We start from the raw sequence: 19,311 nt of genomic DNA, 5'->3' as shown, positions 1-19,311 counted from the left end.
GACTGTGTCCAACCCGATTTGCTTGGATCTTCTCTATCGCTCAGTATGATGCTTGACACGCGTTAAGCATTTAACACAAAAAGTACAAAAGACAATAAGATTCTCTTTATGGTTTTGCATTCTTTCTCACACTGAGCTGTCCTCGTTCCAGATTTGTTTCTTTACCCCCTCTGCTGTCTTTATATCACATCGAGGAACAGCGTGGCTCAGTGGAAGGAGCCCGGGCTTTGGAGCCAGAGGTCATGGGTTCGATTCCCGGCTCTGCCACTTGTCAGCTGTGTGACTGTGGGCGAGTCACTTCACTTCTCTGGGCCTCGGTTCCCTCATCTGTAAAATGGGGATTAACTGTGAGCCTCACGTGGGACAACCCGATTACCCTGTACCCAGCGCTTAGAACAGTGCTCTGCACGTAGGAAGGGCTTAACAAATACCAACATTAATATCATAACTTTAAACTGTATATTGTAAATTAATTGTTCATATTAATGTCTGTCTCCCCCTCTAGACTCCGAGCTCATTATGGGCAGGGAAAGTGTCTGGTAATTCTTTCATATATGTTTGCTAATTCGGTGGCATTGTACTCTCCCGAGAGCTTAGCACAATGCTCTGCGCATAGTAATGACGATAGTGGTATTTGTGAAGCACTTAGTATGTTCTAGGCACTGTACTGAGCGCTGGGGTGATAAAGCAAATCGAGTTGGACACCGACCCTGTCCCACATGGGGCTCACAGTCTCAATCCCCATTTTACAGATGAGGGAACTGAGGCCCAGACAAGTGAAACGACTTGCCCAAGGTCACGCAATAGACAAGTGGCAGAGCCGGGATGAGAACCCTCGACCTTCGACTCCCAAGCCCGGGCTCTAACCACTAGGCCACGCCAGCGCTCAGTAAATAGTTTCTACAGATTGACCGTTGTCTTGGAAAGAGCCCGGGCTTGGGAGTCAGAGGTCATGGGTTTGAATTCCGGCTCTGCCACTTGTCAGCTGTGTGACTTTGGGCAAGTCACTTCACTTCTCTGTCAGTGACCTCATCTTTAAATGGGGATTAACTGTGAGCCTCACGTGGGACAACCCGATGACCCTGTATCTACCCCAGCGCTGAGAACAGGGCTCGGCACATAATAAGCGCTTAACAAATACCAACATTATCATTATTCCTGGGGCCCATCCATCCATCCTTCTCTCTGTTTTTGTTTTTGTTTGTTTGCTTGTTTTCCCGGGCAGTTAAGAGGAAGAAGAGCAACAAGCCGGAGTCCAAGGGGGCGGTGACGAAGGTGACGGGGAAGAAGATCACCAAGATCATCGGGCTGGGGAAGAAGAAGCCGTCGACCGACGAGCAGACCTCGTCGGCGGAGGAGGACGTCCCGACGTGCGGTGAGGGCTCGGAGCCGCCGCTGCTGCTCTCGGGGTCCCCGCCTCCCCAAACCCCTCCCCTCCTTCCCCGTCTTATGTATCGAGCGCTTACTCTGCGCACAGCACTGGACTAAGCGCTTGGGAGAGGACACTAGAACAATAAAACAGACTTGGGCTCCCTTTGGGAAGCAGCACGGCGCCGGGGGCAGAGCCCGGGGCTGGGAGTCAGAAAGTCATGTGTTTTCATCCTGGCTCCACCGCGTGTCTGCGGAGTGACCTTGGGCAAATAATAATGGTGGTATTTGTTAAGCGCTGACCATGTGCAAAGCACTGTTCTAAGCGCTGGAGGGATACAGGGTGATCCGGTTGCCCCACGTGGGGCTCCCAGTCTTCATCCCCATTTTACAGATGAGGGAACTGAGGCACAGAGAAGTGAAGTGACTTGCCCAAAGTCACCCAGCTGGCAAGCGGCGGAGCCGGGATTCGAACCCATGACCTCTGACTCCCAAGCCCGGGCTCTTTCCACTGAGCCACGCTGCTTCACTTCTCTGGGACTCAGTTCCCTCATCTGGAAAATGGGGATCGAGGCTCTGAGCCCCACGGCGGACAGAGATTGGGTCCAACCCAGTTTGCTTGTATCCACCCCGGCGCTTAGGACGGTGCCTGGCACATAGTAATTGACTAACAGATATCGTAATTATCACTATTATTACTATTATTATTTTTGAGCGCTCACCGTGTGCGGAGCACCGGACTAAGCACTCAGGAGCACACAATAGACACATCCCCTGCTGGGATTTGAACCCGTGACCTCCCCACTCCCTAGCCCGGGCTCTTTCCACTGAGCCACGCTGCTTCTCTGATCCCAGAATCGTTAGCCGGTCCACCCGTGGTATTCACCAAGCGCTTCCTGTGGGCAGAGCACTGTCTAAGCGCTCGAGAGAGCGGGGCCGACCAATCGAGGGACGCTTTCCCCGGGTGCGGCGAGCTGAGGCGTGTGGATCTTCCGTCCCGCAGGCTACCTGAACGTGCTGTCCAACCACCGGTGGCGGGAGCGCTGGGCCCGCGTCAAGGACGGCCGGCTCCTGCTCCACAAGGACCGCACCGACCTCAAGACCCACCTGGCCGCCCTCCCCCTCCGCGGCGGACAGGTGGCCCCCGGCCTGGACCCCCGACACCCGCTGGCCTTCCGCCTGCTGCGCCACGGACAGGAAGTGGCCGTCCTCGAGGTACCCCGTGCCGGTCCCCCCCCCCCGCCCCGTAATCCCCCCGTCCCCCCCACCCAGCTCCGGGCCTCCCCTCGGCGCCTGGCTTTTCTAATAATGATAGTAATAATAATGTTGGTATTTGTTAAGCGCTTGCTATGTGCCGAGCACTGTTTTAAGCGCTGGGGGAGATACGGGGGAATCGGGTTGTCCCCCCGTGGGGCTCACAGTTTTAATCCCCATTTTCCAGAGGAGGGAACTGAGGCCCAGAGAAGTGAAGCGACTTGCCCACACAGCTGACATGGGGCGGAGACGGGATTCGAACCCATGACCTCTGACTCCCAAGCCCGGGCTCTTTCCACCGAGCCACGCCGCTTCTCTGTGCTCATTAAACACTTACGATGGCCCAAGCACTGTTCTAAGCACTAAGGGGCATACAAGGTAATCAAGTTGCCCCACGTGGGACTCACAGCCTTCATCCCCATTGTACAGATGAGGGAACTGAGGCCCAGAGAAGTGAAGTGGCTTGCCCAAGCTCACACAGCGGACGAGTGGCGGAGCCGGGGTTAGAACCCAAGTCCTCTGACTCCTCACCCCCACAAACCCCCGGCTCGCGCACATTCGATGCGGCTTTGTCTAGCGGCTAGAGCCCGGGCCTGGGAGTCGGAAGGTCGGGAATTCTAATCCCGGCTCCACCATTCGTCTGCTGGGAGACCTGGGGCAAGTCACTTTGCTTCTCTGGGCCTCAGTTTCCTCATTTGGAAAATAGGGATTGAGACTGTGAGCCCCTCATGGGACAGGGCCTGTGTCCAACCCCATTTGCTTGGATCCACCCCAGCGCTGAGTATAGTAAGCGCTTAACAAATGCCATCGTTAGTATTATCGTTATTCTTAATAATAAAATAATGTTGGTATTTGTTAAGCGCTTACTATGTGCCGAGCACCGTTCTAAGCGCTGGGGTAGACACAGGGGAATCAGGTTGTCCCACGTGGGGCTCACAGTCTTAATCCCCATTTTACAGTTGAGGGAACTGAGGCCCAGAAAAGTGAAGTGACTTGCCCACGGTCACCCAGCTGACAAGTGGCCGAGCTGGGATTCGAACTCATGACCTCTGACTCCAAAGCCCATGCTCTTTCCACTGAGCCACGCTGCTTGTATTCTTCCCACACCGCGATCGCGCGAGCAGTCGGGTGTATCGAGCGCCCTTTGGGTGCCGACCACTGAACGAAGCGCTCTGGGGGGGGCGCGATAGAATGGAGTTGGTGGACGCGTCCCCTCCCCACAGAGAGTTTACAGTCTAGAGGGGGAGACGGACATTAATTAATACGGCTGAGAAGCAGCATGGCCTAGTGGCTAGAACCTTGGCCTGGAATCGGAAGGTCCTGGGTTCTAGTCTCAGCTCCGCCGCTGGTCCGCTTTGTGACCTCGGGCAAGTCGCTTCACTTCTCTGAGCCTCAGTTGTCTCCTCTGTAAAATGGAGATTCAGAGTGTGAGCCCCATGTGGGACAAGGACTGGGCCCAACCTGATTAAGCAACTGGAACAGTGATTGGCACATAGTAAGCACCTAAAAGATATTATTAGTATTCTCATTATTATTATTATTACCTCATCTATAAAATGGGGATTAAGAGTGCGAGCCCCATGTGGGACAGGAAATGTGTCCAACCCGATTTTTATCTACCTCAGTGCTCAGAACAGTGCTTGGCGCGTAGGGAGCGCTTAACAAGTACCACTGTGCTAACCACTTGGGAGAGTACCACGTGAACAATAGAATAATAATTATAGTATTTGTTAAGCACTTACTTTGTGCCAGGTACCGTTCTAAGCGCTGTGGGGAGTTGCAAGGAAACCAGATTGTCCCACGTGGGGCTCACAGTCCCAATCCCCATTTTACAGGTGAGGGAACTGAGGCACAGAGAAGTGAAGTGACCTGCCCAAGGTCACACAGCAGACGAGTGACAGAGACTGGCTTAGAACCCGTGACCTTCTGACCGCCTGGCCCATGCGGTGCTCACGACGAGGAGACGCTCAATCAATCATTTCGTTCGTTCCGTCGTATCTATTGAGCGCTTACTGTGTGCAGGGCACTGTACTGAGCGCTTGGGAAAGGACAATACAGCAGTAAACGGTGACATTCCCTGCCCGCAACGAGCTCAGAGTCTACAGCAGGAAAGACAGACAGGGATACAGATAAAGAAAATGACGGATTTATGCTTAAGTGCTGTGGGGCTGAGAGAAGTTAATCGATCCAGTCGATCGACGGATTGGTGACGCAGATGGGGCGAGATCCGTGCGATAGGGTGCCGTGAGATCTCTCCTTTCCCTGCGCAGGCCCCGTCTTCGGAGGACATGGGCCGGTGGATCGGGATTCTGCTGGCCGAGACGGGCTCGTCCACGGACCCCGGGGCTCTGCACTACGACTACATCGATGTGGAGATGACCGCCAACGTCATTCAGACGGCCAAACAGACCTTCTGGTACGTCTGCCCGCTCGCTTTCGGTTACCCCGGGCAGATTTAATAGTGATAATAGTAATAATGATATTTCTTAAGCGCTTCCTGTGGGCCAGGCACCTTTCTGAGCGCTGGAATAGATACAGGTTAATCAGGTCGTCCCTCACGGGGCTCACGCTTTTAATCCCCATTTCGCAGATGAGGAAACTGAGGCACAGAGAGGTTAAAGGACTTGCCCAAGGTCACAGAGCAGGCAAGTGGCGGTGTTGGGATTAGAACCCACGACCTCTGACTCCCCAGCCCCAACCCTTTCCACTAAACCACACTGATTTTCCCAGACGGGCCAAGCTCTGACCTGTTCATTCAGTCGTATTTACTGAGCGCTTATTTTGTGCAGAGCACTGTACTAAGCGCTGGGGAAAGCGTGGCTAGGGAGTCAGAGGTCGTGGTTTCTAATCCCAACTCTGCCACTTGAGTGCTGTGTGACCTTGGGCAAGTCACTTCACTTCTCTGGGCCTCAGTTCCTTCATCTAGAAAATGGGGATTAAGACCGGGAGCCCCACGTGGGACAACCTGATCACCTTGTATCCCTCCCAGTGCTTAGAACAGTGCTTGGCATAAAGTAAGCACTTAAATACATCACTCATGAATTAATTATATTAATTAATTTTTGTTATTATTATCATATTATTAATTCACAATAAAGAGAGACAGTCTCTGCCCAGAACGAACACACAGTCTAGGGGGGAGACGGACATCAGTACAAGTAAACAGTCAAGTGATGAGCGCCCGCAGGATGTAATTAGGATGAGGCAAATTGAGAAGGAACTTGGCCTAGCGGATACACCCTGGACCTGAGAGTCACCAAGATCTGGGTTCTAATCGCGGTCCTGCCCTTTGTCTGCTGTGTTATCTTGGGCAAGTCACTTCACTTCCCTGGGCCTCAGTTACCTCATCTGTCATCCGGTCTGTTGTATTTATTGAACACTTACTGTGGGCGGAGCACGGTACTAAGCGCTTGGGAGATTAGAAGCAGGGAAGCAGCGTGGCTCAGTGGAAAGAGCACGGGTTTGGGAGTCAAAGGCCATGAGTTTGAATCCCCGCTCTGCCACTTGTCAGCTGTGTGACTGTGGGCAAGTCACTTCACTTCGCTGGGCCTCAGTTCCCTCATCTGTAAAATGAGGATTAACTGTGAGCCTCACGTGGGACAACCTGATTACCCTGTATCTGTCCCAGCGCTTAGAACAGTGCTCTGCACATAGTAAGCGCTTAACAAATACCAACAATATTATTAGAATACAACAATAGAACAGATGCACTCCTAGCCCGAAATAATAATAATAATAATAATGATGATGGCATTTGTGAAGCGCTTACTATGTGCCAAGCACTCTTCTAAGCACAGGAGCAGATGCAGGGTCATCAGGTTGTCCCACTTGGGGCTCACAGTCTTAATCCCCATTTTACAGATGAAGGAACCGAGGCACAGAGAAGTGCCTTGCCCAAGGTCACACAACGGACGGACAAGTGGTGGATCAGGATTAGAACTCATGACCTTCTGACTCCTAGGCCCGGACTCTAGCCACTCCGCCACGCTCCTTCCTCCTCTCTAAACTGTCAGCTTGTGGGTGGGGGAACGTATCTGCTCATTGTTCTGTTGTCCCCTCCCAAGCGCTCAGTACAGTGCTCTGCAAAATACGGTGGAATGAATGAGTGAATGCTTTTCTATCTTTCAGAATGAATGAGTGAACACTTTTCTATCTTTCAGCTTTATGAACCGACGAGTCATTTCCACGAATCCCTACCTGGGAAGCGTTTCCAACGGTTATGCCTGCCCCAGCGCAACGGCGCTCCACTATGACGACGTCCCCTGCATCAACGGATCGGTGAGGGGGGTCCTCTCCAGTTGGGGGGTGGGGGCAGAGATGGCCTTCTCTTTGAGAATCAGCGTGGCCAAACGGCTAGAGCCCGTCCCTGGGACTCAGAAGGCCCTGGGTTCTAATCCCGGCTCCTCCACTCATCTGCCGCTGTGTGAACTTGGTCCATTCCACTTCTCTGGGCCTCAGCGACCTCATCTGCAAAATGGAGGTGAAGAGGCTGAGCCCCATGTGGGACGGGGCCTGTGTCCAACCTGAGTCACTCGTATCTACCCCAGCGCTTAGAACAGTGCTTGGCAGTAGAGACGCAGCGTGGCGTAGTAGATAGAGCCCGGTCCTAGAAGTCAGACCGTCCTAGGTTCAGATCCCGGCTCTGCCCCTTCATTCATTCATTCAATTGTATTTATTGAGCGCTTACTGTGTGCAGAGCACTGTACTAAGCGCTTGGAAACTACAATTCGGCAATAGAAAATCCTTACCCAACAACAGGCTCACAGTCTAGAAGGGGGACACAGACAACAAAGAAAACAAGTACATAGGCATCAATAGCATCAAACTAGATAATATCCATTATAGAATTATAGATATATCCACATCATTAATAAAAAAGAGTAATAAATATGTACAAATATATACTTGTCTGCAGTGTGGCCCTAGGCACATCACTTTATTTCTCTGTACCTCAGATACCTCATCTATAAAGCAAGGATTAAGACGGTGAGTCCCACATGGGACAGGGGCTGCGTCCAACGCGATTTGCTCGTGTCCACCCCAGCACTTCGTACAGTGCCTGGCATGTAGTAAAGGCTTAACAGATACCACAGTTATCATTATTACTATTTTTTATTATTATTACATAGTAAACGCCTAATAAGAACTGTAATTAGTATTATTATCATTTGTTGCAAGGCAGGAAGTCTGAAACCTCTGTTCCTCAGGGTCTCCGCATCCAGGCTAAGGGAGCTGGAATATTCCTCAGTTTGTCAGAAGGTGATAAGACTCCTCCACAGTCTATCAGTCGGATTTATCGACACAGTCAGAAGGATGATGATGATATCGTGAAGGTCTTACTAAGTGCTAAGCTCTGCACTGAGCCCTGGAATGAGTAAAATGGGGATTAAGACCGTGAGCCCCATGTGGAGCAAGGACTGTGTCCAATCCTATTTGCTTGTATCCACCTCAGCCCTTAGTACGTTGTCTGGCACAGAGTAAGCACTTAAATGCCATTGTTATAATAATATCGTTATGAGAGCGTCAAATCAGGACATTCGGTATCCCGGACTGTGTAAAAGTGATGGCGAGTAAGTGCTTTAATCCCAGATTACCCATGAGGAAATTAAGATCCTGAGAGGGTGACTTGGCTAAAGTCACATAGCAGGCTAGTAGCAGAGTCGGGATTAGAACCCGGGTCTCCTGGTTCCCGGCCCCGTGCTCTTTCCATGATACTACACTGCCTCTGGGAATCAGTCAGTCAAAATCCAATCATTCTTATCGAGCGCTTACTCTGTGCGGAGCAGTTTCTTTTAATTACTTATACTGAAGGAAGCCCAGCCTCTGATGTAGCAGTAGACTTTACCGGTTTGTTCTCCTCCCACACTAATCAAACTCCTCGAAGTGCTGGAAAATAAAGGAAAAAGTAGATCAGGTAATGAGAAGACTGAGAAATCGGTGGAGCGTAATTTATTCACTCATTCATTCATTCAATAGTATTTATTGAGCGCTTACTATGTGCAGAGCACTGGACTAAGCGCTTGGAATGGACAAATCGGTAACAGATAGAGACGGTCCCTGCCCTCTGACGGGCTTACGGTCTAATCGGGGGAGACGGAAAGACGAGAAGGATAGCGATAAATAGAATCTAGGGCATGAACATCTCATTAAAACAAAAGCAAATAAATAGAATTAAGGCGATGTACATCTCATTAACAAAATAAATAGGGTAATGAAGATATATACAGTCCAGCGGCGAGTACAGTGCTGAGGGGATGGGAAGGGAGAGGGGGAGGAGCAGAGGGAAAGGGGGGAAAAGAGGGTTAAGCTGCGGAGAGGTGAAGGGGGGCGGTAGAGGGAGTAGAGGGAGAAGGGGAGCTCAGTCTGGGAAGGCCTCTTGGAGGAGGTGAGCTGTAAGCAGGGATTTGAAGAGGGGAAGAGAGTGAGGTTGGCGGAGATGAGGAGGGAGGGCGTTCCGGGACCGTGGGAGGACGTGGCCCGGGGGTCGACGGCGGGACGGGCGAGAACGGGGGCCGGCGAGGAGGTAGGCGACGGAGGAGCGGGGCATGCGGGGTGGGAGGTGGAAAGAGAGAAGGGAGGAGAGGTAGGAGGGGGCAAGGGGATGGAGAGCCTTGAATTTATCATCAACTGCTAATAATAATAATAATAATGATGGCATTTTGTTAAGCGCTTATTATATACCAAGCACTGTCGGTCAATCAATAGATGCTATTTATTGAATGCTGATTGTGTGCAAAGCACTATGCTAAGGGCTTGGGAGAGTGCCGTGTAGTGAATTTGGAAGACATGATCCCTGCCCTTAAAAGGCCCTCGGTGGGGAGAAATATAAAACATATTTTGAAAGGGAAAAAGGAGGACAGTAAGCCCCCACAGCACTTTGCCTGGCGGAGGAGAGGGCAGAGTTAAGGCAGGAAAGGATAAATTTGAAGTGTGTGAGGTCGGCTTGGTGCTTGGACTTTCGCCAGCAGTCCATCCTATTTATTGAGCACACAGAGTGTGCAGTGCACTGAAATGCACTGAATGAACGATGGTATTTCTTAAGCGCTTACTCTGTGTCCAACGGCGTTCTAAGCGCTGGGTCGAAACAAGCTTAATTAGGTTGGACCCAGTTGTGCAGTGGTGGTTTACATTTTTAAATTTATTTTGTCTTCTCTCTCTCTAGGCTGTAAGCTCCTTTTGGGCAGGGAACGTGTCTATCTCGTCGTACTCTCTCGAGTGGGTAGCACAGTGCCCTGCGTGCAGTAAGCTCAAGAGAAATAATAATAGTAATAATGATGATGGTATCTGTTAAGCGCTTACTCTGTGCCAAGCGCAGTTCTAAGCGCTGTGGTAGATACAAGGTGATCAGGTTGTCCCTCGTGGGGCTCCCACTCTTCATCCCCATTTGACAGATGAGGTAACTGAGGCACAGAGAAGTGAAGTGACTTGCCCACAGTCACACAGCTGATCAGTGGCAGAGCAGGGATTAGAACCCATGACCTCTGACTCCAAAACCCGGGCTCTTTCCACTAAGACACGCGGCTTCTCAGTCACTATTGATCGATTGATGAGGGCTGTCGGGCCGAGAGTGAGGTGAATGTCAAGCTCTTAAAGGGTCCGGGTTCGAGTGCATTGTTGTTCCCGAACGCTCAGTACGGTGCTCTGCACACAGTAATAAGCACCATTATCCCTGTTAGTGATCAGTCAGCCAGTGGTAGGTACTGAGCGCTTATTTTGGTGCAGTGCACTGTGCTAAGCGCTTAGAAAAGTACAGTTTAAATAGAATGTAGATGTGATCCCTGCCTACAGTGGGGGAATTCAAATGAGAGCATCATTTGAATTTGGGGGAGAAAGGAATTCAAAGCATTTGCGGGATAGGAGAAATAGTACAGTATGAAGGATATCTTGATTCTATTTATTGCTATTGTTCTCGTCTGTCCGTCTCCCCCGATTAGACCGTAAGCCCGTCAAAGGGCAGGGACTATCTGTTACCAATTTGTACATTCCAAGCGCTTAGTACAGTGCTCTGCACATAGTAAGCGCTCAATAAATACTATTGAATGAATGAATGAATATTTTCAGAAGTTCTGTGGGGATTGATGTGAATCTCAATTCTTAGGTGTAGTAATAGCACTTATAATTACATTTAATAAGCATTATTATTGAATATAATTGTCATTATGTACTAATAATAATTGCGGTATTTGTTAAGCACTTCCTCTGTGTCAGGCACTCTGCTATGCACTGGGTTAGACACAAGGGGATCGGGTTGGACGTAGTCAGTCCCTGTCCCACATGGGGCTCCCAGCCTTAATCCCCATTTTACAGGTGAGGAAACTGAGGCCCAGAGAAGTGACGCGACTTGGCCAAGGTGGCACAGCAGAAACGTGGCAAAGCCGGGATTAGATCCCAGCTCCTCCCGACTCCCAGGTCCGGGCTCTATCCATTAGGCCGGGACACTTCCTCCTCCTCCTCCTCGATTTCCTCCTCCTCTCCCTCCTCCCCGTCCTCTTCCTCCGTCACTGCCTCCTCCTCAGAGTGCAAGACTGGATCCTATTTACTATTCCCAGCTTAGTATGTTGCTTGCCGTGCACCCTTGAACAAGTCACTTAACTACTCCGTGCCTCAGTTTCCTCCTCCGCAAAACGAGCACCAAGCGCCTATTCTCCCTCCCCATGAACAGGGAGCCCCGTGGGGGAAAGGTTCTGTGCCCGATCCCCTCTCTCCCCCGCCGCTCAGCGCAGTGCTTGGCGCGTCGTGATTATGGCATGTGTTAAGCGCTTACTCTCTGCCAGGCACTGTCCTAAGCGCCCTTCCCGAGTACCTCGATGGCCGTGGTGGTTTCCCGCCCGTCACTCGCCGGAGTCGGCCGAACCCGTCGTGGCTCGTGGGGTCGGGTTGCGGATCTCCCCTTCCCTCCCGCTCTCCCCCGCTAACGCCGCCTCCTCCCCGCGCCGTGCTTTCTCCCGACCGACTGACCTCCAGCCCGGCTGTGTGTATTGCAGTGGGAGCCGGAAGCCGACCTTCCCACCCTCCGAAGCAGGAGCTCGGGCGAAGAAGCGCTTTATGATAACGCAGGCCTGTACGATAACTTGCCGTCTCCGAAAATCTTTGCACGCGTCCCACCCGCTGACCGAACGGCCACCGGACTAGCTCCCGACAAACTGTCCACTAACCCTTCCCAACATCCCGTCTCGTCCGGTCTGTCTTCTGCTCAGTCTGTCACTAACCGCTCTTCCGTGGCCAGGGTACGTGCTCGTCTGCTCTTCCTCGGGGCGTCTGATCCGTTGCGTCCGCTCCGGTTCGGTCGTGTCCGGCGGCCGCTGGCGGCCGGCGGTTGTCCTTCTCCCCCTCTGTCCGGCGGTGGTTTTCTTGAGGCGCTCACTGTGTGCAGAGCATCGTACGATATAACGGGGAAACGAGAGGAGGGAAGCAGCGTGGCCTAGCGGATAGAGCCCGGGTCTGGGAGTCAGAAGGGCCTAGGTTCTAATCCCGGCTCCGCCGCTTGTCGGCAGGGTGTTTTGCACCCGGTAAACGCTCAATAAATACGATTGAACGAATGGGTGACCTTAGGAAAGTCACTTCTGGACCTCTGTGACCTCTGGAAAATGGGGATGAAGACTTGTGAGCCTTATAACCTGATTACGCTGTATCTACCCCTGCGCTTAGAACGGTGCTCTGCAATAGTAAGCGCTTAACAGATACCAACATTATTATTATATGGGACAGGGACTGAGTCCAACCCAAATAGCTTTTATCTACCTCAGCGCCTAGTACATTGCTTGTCACGTAGTAAGTGCTTAACAATTACCACAATCATCAGTTTCCCTGCCCAGACCGAGCTTGCTTCATTCATTCATTCAGTCATATTTATTATTAATAATAATAATAATAATACTGCTGGTATTTGTTAAGCACTTACTATGTGCCGAGCACTGTTCTAAGCGCTGGGGGAGATACAGCGTCATCAGGTTGTCCCACGTGAGGCTCACAGTCTTCATCTCCATTTGACAGATGAGGTCACTGAGGCCCAGAGGAGTGAAGTGACTTGCCCACAGTCCCACAGCTGATAAGTGGCAGAGCCGGGATTGGAACCCATGACCTCTGACTCCCAAGCCCGGGCTCTTTCCACTGAGCCACGCCGAGCGCTTACTGTGTGCAGAGCACTGTAACTAAACGCTTGGAAGGTACAATTCAGCAACAGATAGAGACAATCCCTGACAGAGACAGTCTTGAAGGGGGGAGACAGAAAATAAAACAAAACTAGTAGACAGGGATAAGGTGCCTTCTCTCTCCCCGCCTTGTAGAATCACATCTAAAAGGGGGAGCGTCTCGAAGGGGAGACAGAAATGAATATAAAGAATAAATTACAGATTCGGACATAAGTGGTATGGGGTTGAGGGTGGGGAGGCAGTAGAGGAAATCAAGTGCAAGGGTGACGCAGATGGGAGAGGGAGAAGAGGAAAGGAGGGCTTAATCAGGGAAGGCCTTTTGGAGGAGATGGACCTTCAACATCTTTGAAAGGGGGGAAGAGTCATTGTCGTCTGTGAGGGAGGGCGTTCCAGGACAGAGGCGGGACGTGGGTAAGAGGTCGGTGGCGAGTGGGATTGGGATGGCGAGAGGGCAAAAGGGCATCTTTTTCCCCAGTGAAAGTGTCATCAGCTCTATTCCAAATGCAGTTAACTCGGGATTATTTGGGATCTGGTTTTCCGGTCTGGGGATTATCTGGGCTTTCGTCTGTCCTGGTCGCTAGCTGATTTGTTCCTGCCGCTCCCAAAGAGGCTGTAATAGCAGTAACCCTGCTCGGCCTGGTAGCAGTTGTCGTTGACATAGCAGTCTTTACCGAGGACGCACTGATAATAATAATGATGGCATTTGTTAAGCGCTTACTGTGTGCCAAGCACTGCTTTAAGCGTTGGGGTAGAAAGAAGGTAATCAGGGGCTCCCAGTCTTCATCCCCGTTTTCCAGATGAGGGAACTGAGGCCCAGAGAAGTGAAGTGACTTGCCCAAAGTCACACAGCTGGCAAGTGGCGGAGGCGGGATTAGAACCCACAGTCTCTGAGTCCCAAGCCCCTGCTCTTTCCACTAAGCCACGCTGCTTCTGTAGCGCAATGCACTGTATTAAGCGCATGGGAAAGTACCCCAGAATCATAAGACGTAAGTCGTAAGATGGTCTCTGCCCCCAAGAGGCATACATTTTAAAGGGGGAACAATTGTGAAATATAATATATATTAGGAGCGGTGTGGCCTATTGGGAAGAGCACGGGTCTGGGAGTCCGAGGGCCTGCGTTCAAATCTCGGCTCTGCCTCCCGTCCGCTGAGTGATCCTGGGCCAGTCGCTTAACTTCTCTGTGCCTCGGTTTCCTCACCTATAAAATGGGATTGAAATCCTATTCTCTCCTCTCAAGACTTTGAGCTCCACGAGCGGCTAGAAAGTACAATACAACAATAAACAGATTCCCTGCCCGCAAAGAGCTTACCTATCGATGAATCGATGTTACTTAGTCTGGTATCTCCCCCAGTGCCTAAAACAGAGCTTAGCACATAGTAAGCGCTTAACAAATACCACAACTAATATGACGTACACGCAAAAATATATGTGAACATCTCTCTAGACCTAAAGCTTATTGTGAGCCGGGAATGTGTCTGAAGATTTTTTTCTGCTAATTTCCGAGGGTTAAGTACGGCACTCCACACCCGGTAGGATCTCAGTAAATACCACCGTTGGTTCTGTTGTACTCTCCCAAGCACTTAGCGCATGCTCTGCACACTAAGCGCTCAGTAAATATCGCTGATGATGGTGTGTACACCTGTGTATATACGTATGCACGTATGTGCACATATATGCATGTAAGCCAGTTATGGGCAAGGGACATGTCTGCTAATTCTGTCGTAGTCTCCCAAGCGCTTAGTACAGTCTTCTGCACATAGTGCTCGATAGGTATCATTTATTCATTGACAGGAAAGCTCTTTGGCGGCAGGGAATCTGTTTATTGTTGTATTGTACTCTCCCAAGTGCTTGGTACGGAGCTTTACAAACAGCAAGTGCTCAACAAATTCATTCAATAGTATTTATTGAGCGCTTACTATGTGCAGAGCACTATACTGTACGATTGAATGAATGAATGAATACATACATATATGCAGACCGATACACGGGTTAGGGGTGAGTCTAAATAAAGGTACTTTTGGGTTGAAGAATCCTGCTATTTAGGGAAAGTGGGAATCCCTGAAGTAAAATTAGGGGAAGGCGAGGAAGGAGTGGGAATCTGGAGAGGAACAAAGGATAAAGGGAACTCTTCAGGTTTGCTCTCAACCGCCACTTGTCTGCTATGTGGCCTTGGACAAGTCACCTCGCTTCACTGCGCCTCAGTTCCCTTATCTGTAAAATGGGGATTGAGACTGAGAGCCTCACCTGGGACAGGGGCTGTGTCCAAGACTGATTTGCTTCTATCCACCCCAGGGCTTAGTAGCTGTGTGACTGTGGGCAAGTCACTGAACTTCTCTGTGCCTCAGTGACCTCATCTGTAAAATGGGGATTAACTGGGAGCCTCACGTGGGACAACCTGATTACCCTGTATCTACCCCAGCGCTTAGAACAGTGCTCTGCACATAGTAAGCGCTTTACAAATACCAACATTATCATTATTATTATTACAGTGCCAGCACGTAATAAGTGCTTAACAAATACCATCATCATAATAATATTAATTCTTGCAGCTTTTCCTCCATTGTTTTCTATAATCAAAATCTGCCTATGGCCCTTCTTTTCCCTAATTTGGCTTCACCGACAACAAGCTCCTTCTCTTATCCTTGTGACCCCCTGATTCTATCTAGACTTTTATAATATTTACGACAGTGAATGAAACCGTGCATTTTCCCCTCAAGTAAAGGGCAAAGCCTCATCTCAGTTCCCATGCTTCTTTTTCTGAATCCGGCAGAGTGACTCATTTGTAGCTGTTGTACCTTAACATATTTTCCACCTTCAGGTTTCTGCTTTGCAGAACAGGTGTGTACAGTCATCTTAGACGGCAGGCATATGATCTCAGGCTGGAGTAATATGGCCGGTCCATTGCCAGATATGAGAACACATAAATTTGACATCAGGAGTTACTCCCCCTCTGATTTCAAAGAAATGAACTCACGATAGCAATGATAATAATAGCTTTATTAAGTGCTTACTTTGTGTTAAGCACTGTTCAAAGCACTAAGATATGAGATAATCAGGTCAGACACAATCCCTCTCCAAAACAGGTCTCACAGTCTCAATAGGAAAGAAAACAAGTATTGGATCCCCATTTTACAGGTGAGGTAACTGAGGCACAGAGAAGTCAAATGATGTGTCCCAAGTCAGTTAGTTGTATTTATTGAGCACTTGCTGGGTGCTGAGCAATGTGCTAAATGTTTGGGAGAGTACAATAAAACAGTGATGATGATAATGATATTTGTTAAACACTACGTGCCAGGCACTGTACTAAGCGCTCGGCAGACACAGTCCCTGCCCACAGCTTAATGCAGGCACGTGGTGGATTAGAACCCAGGTCCTCTGACTCCCAGGCCTGTTCCCTTTCCACTTGGTCACACTGCTTCCCACTGCCATGTCCCCAGCTGAACACCACAGACGTATTGGAAAACTGTAGCGCGAGGTCTCATCGATGCTTCACGAGGAAACGTCTCAAAAATCTTCCACCCCAATATACCAAATATTTCTATGAAACTGGGAAATTTCTCACACCAATCGATCGGTCAGTGGTATTTATTGAGCACGGACCATGTGCGGAGCGCTGTATTAAGCGGTAGGGAGAATGCAGTACGTTAGAGTTGGTGGATACCATCCCTGTGTAGAAGGAGCTTGTAGTTTTGCAGAAAGCTTGTCTTCTGTCTTTCTGACAAGACAAATGACCTCTGAGGGAAATATGCCATTGGCAAGGAAAGAATCGATGGGGCACAATTGGATAATGAATGAACAGGGCAGCGAGTGCCATCCTATTTTGTTGGAACTAAAATTTGGTCAAATAATAGTGATAATAATAATGATGGCATTTGTTAAGCGCTTACCAGGCGCCAAGCACTCTTCTAAGCTAAGAGGATAAAGACAAATCAGGTTAGACGCAGTCCCTGTCCCACGTGGGGCTCCCAGTCTTCATCCCCATTCTACAGAAGAGGTCACTGAGGCCCGGAGAAGTGAAGTGACTTGCCCAAGTTCACACAGGAGACAAGTGGCAGGATTAGAACCAACGCCTTTTGGACTCCCAACACTGTGCTCTGTCCACCAGACCACACTGCTTCTCCAGCAGAGGTAGACTATCTCATAGAAGTCGAATTCACACTTGCAAAGTCATCCAGGTAATTCAGTCCCCAGGTTTTAATAGTAGTGAAGGTATTTATGGGTGCTTGCTTTCAATCAATCATTCAATTGTATTTATTGAGCGCTGACTCCCGGCTCTGCCACTTGTCAGCTGTGTGACTGTGGGCAAGGCACTTAACTTCTCTGTGCCTCAGTTACCTCATCTGTAAAATGGGGATGAAGACTGTGAGCCTCACGTGGGACAACCTGATGACCCTGTATCTACCCCAGCGCTTAGAACAGTGCTCTGCACATAGTAAGCGCTTAACAAATACCAACATTATTATTATTGTTCATTCATTCAGTAGTATTTATTGAGCGTTTACTAAGTGCAGAGCACTGTACTAAGCACTAGGAATGTACATTTTGGCGACAGATAAAGACAATCCCTTCCCAGTAACAGGCTCACAGTCTAAACAGGGGAACTGTTGACTTTTGTTTGTTTCCACAGAAGTTTGTGGTGGCTTTATCAAGTTCTACTTTGTCAATTATTGTGTGCAGAGCACTGTACTGAGCGTTTGAGAGAGCACAAAAGAACAGAGTTAGTGGACACGTTCCCTGTCCACAAGCTCATTCTCTCTCCACAAGCTCGTTGTAGGCAGGGACTATGTCTATCGTTACACTATACCCTCCCGTGTGCCTAGTGCAGTGCTCTACACACAGGAAGTTCTCAGTAAAAACGATTAAATAAATGAGTGACGGAGCATACAGTCTAGAGTGGAGATTGACATTAATATACATAATTAGAGATATGGACATAAGTGCTGTCGGGCTGGGAGGGGGATGAATAAAGTGGGGCAAGTCAGGGTGACACAGAAGGGAGTGAGAGAAGAGGAAAGGGGGGCTTAGTCAGGGGAGGCCTCTTGGAGGAGATGGGCCTTCAATAAGGCTTTGAAATATGGGGGAGAGAGGTGTTCCTGGCAATGTACTCTCCTTGACAGTGTTTGGGAAGAGCAAAACAAAGGGAGGACAGATTTCCCGCCCCCAGGGAGCTTCCAGACTAATAGGGGACAGAGACGTCTCTGCAAATGGGGCAGTCAGAGTGAATAATTGACCAAAACTGTATTATCCCAAAGGGGCGAGGAAGGGAATTGATAAGTTCCTAAGAGGTAGAAGTCCTCCGAGCCGGCGGGCTCAGGAGAGGCCTTTCAGTCGGCTGTATGTGGTAACCGAGGGAGAACAGTGAGGAGTCGAACAGCACTCGAACAGCACCCGAGGACTCGGCCACCTCTCACCGTGTTCTTGTTTTGTTTTGTTTTAACCGTCTACAGTTCAAAAGCAAGAAGCCCCCCGCGACGGCCAATGGGGTCCTGAGCAAAGAAAGAGCGGTCGCCAACCAGCAAAAGAAAGTCGATTCGCTGAGTAGTGTCAAGCGCAGCTCGTCTAGTAAGTGTTGTCCCCGGAGCCCCCACCCCACCTCCTTCTCCCACTAGGTTCTGTGGAAAGCAACAGAAATTGACAAAGTAGAACTTGATATAGCCACCACAAACCTCTGTGGAAACAAACAAAAGTCAACAGTTCCCCTGTGAGCCTGTTTTGGGGCAGTGATTGTCTCTATCTGTTGCCGAATTGTACATTCCAAGCGCTTAGTACAGTAAGCGCTCAATAAATACTACTGAATGAATGAACAGTCACCGCCCCCCTCAGAAATCTCCAGTGGTTGCCCATCCACCTCTGTATGTAACAAAAACTCCTCACCGTCGGCTTCAAAGCTGTCCATCCTCTCGCTCCCTCCTACCTCCCCTCCCTTCTCTCCTTCTCCATCGGAGCCCGCACGCTCCGCTCCTCTGCCGCCCGCTCACCTTCTCACTGGGCCTCCTTCTCACCTGTCCCGCAGCCGACCCCTGGCCCACGTCCTGCCTCTGGCCCGGAACGCCCTCCCTCCTCTAATCCACCAAACCATCGCTCTGTGTTGGTATTTGTTAAGCGCTTACTATGTGCCGAGCCCTGTTCTAAGCACTGGGGTAGATACAGGGTAATCAGGTTGTCCCACGTGAGGCTCACAGTCTTAATCCCCATTTTACAGATGAGGTCACTGAGGCAACGGGAAGTAAAGTAAGTGACTTGTCCAAAGTCACACAGCTGACAGGTGGCAGTGCCGGGATTAGAACCCATGACCTCTGACTCCTAAACCCGGGCTTTTTCCACGGAGCCACGCTGCTTCTCTGCTTCATTCTTCCCCCCTTCCAACCCTTATCGAGGGCCCATCTCCTCCAAGAGGCCTTCCCTGACTAAGCCCCACTTTTCCTCCTCTCCCACTCCCTTCTGCGTCTCCCTGCTCACTCTCTTTGCTCTTCCCCCCTCCCAGCCCCGCACCACTTATGTCCATAGCGGTCATTTATTTCTTTGTGTTGATGTCTGT

The 19,311-nt window shown here is 50.1% G+C and overlaps 1 protein-coding gene across 1 annotated transcript in view; it reads left to right on the top strand.

The window, feature by feature from the left end:
* Positions 1–19,311, top strand: part of AFAP1 (actin filament associated protein 1) — a 165,169-nt gene that overhangs the window by 130,222 nt on the left and 15,636 nt on the right. Inside the window, exons 10-15 of the mRNA XM_029064139.2 lie at positions 1,226–1,375; positions 2,372–2,583; positions 4,893–5,038; positions 6,783–6,900; positions 11,607–11,849; positions 18,221–18,335. Coding sequence (XP_028919972.1) covers positions 1,226–1,375; positions 2,372–2,583; positions 4,893–5,038; positions 6,783–6,900; positions 11,607–11,849; positions 18,221–18,335 — 984 coding nt within the window. The remainder of the gene's footprint in view (positions 1–1,225; positions 1,376–2,371; positions 2,584–4,892; positions 5,039–6,782; positions 6,901–11,606; positions 11,850–18,220; positions 18,336–19,311) is intronic.

Source organism: Ornithorhynchus anatinus, chromosome 4, assembly GCF_004115215.2.
Source record: "Ornithorhynchus anatinus isolate Pmale09 chromosome 4, mOrnAna1.pri.v4, whole genome shotgun sequence".
In the NCBI taxonomy this organism is placed as follows: Eukaryota; Metazoa; Chordata; class Mammalia; order Monotremata; family Ornithorhynchidae; genus Ornithorhynchus; species Ornithorhynchus anatinus.
The sequence above is the reverse complement of the archived record's forward strand: the minus strand, read 5'-3'. Positions and strand labels throughout refer to the sequence as shown.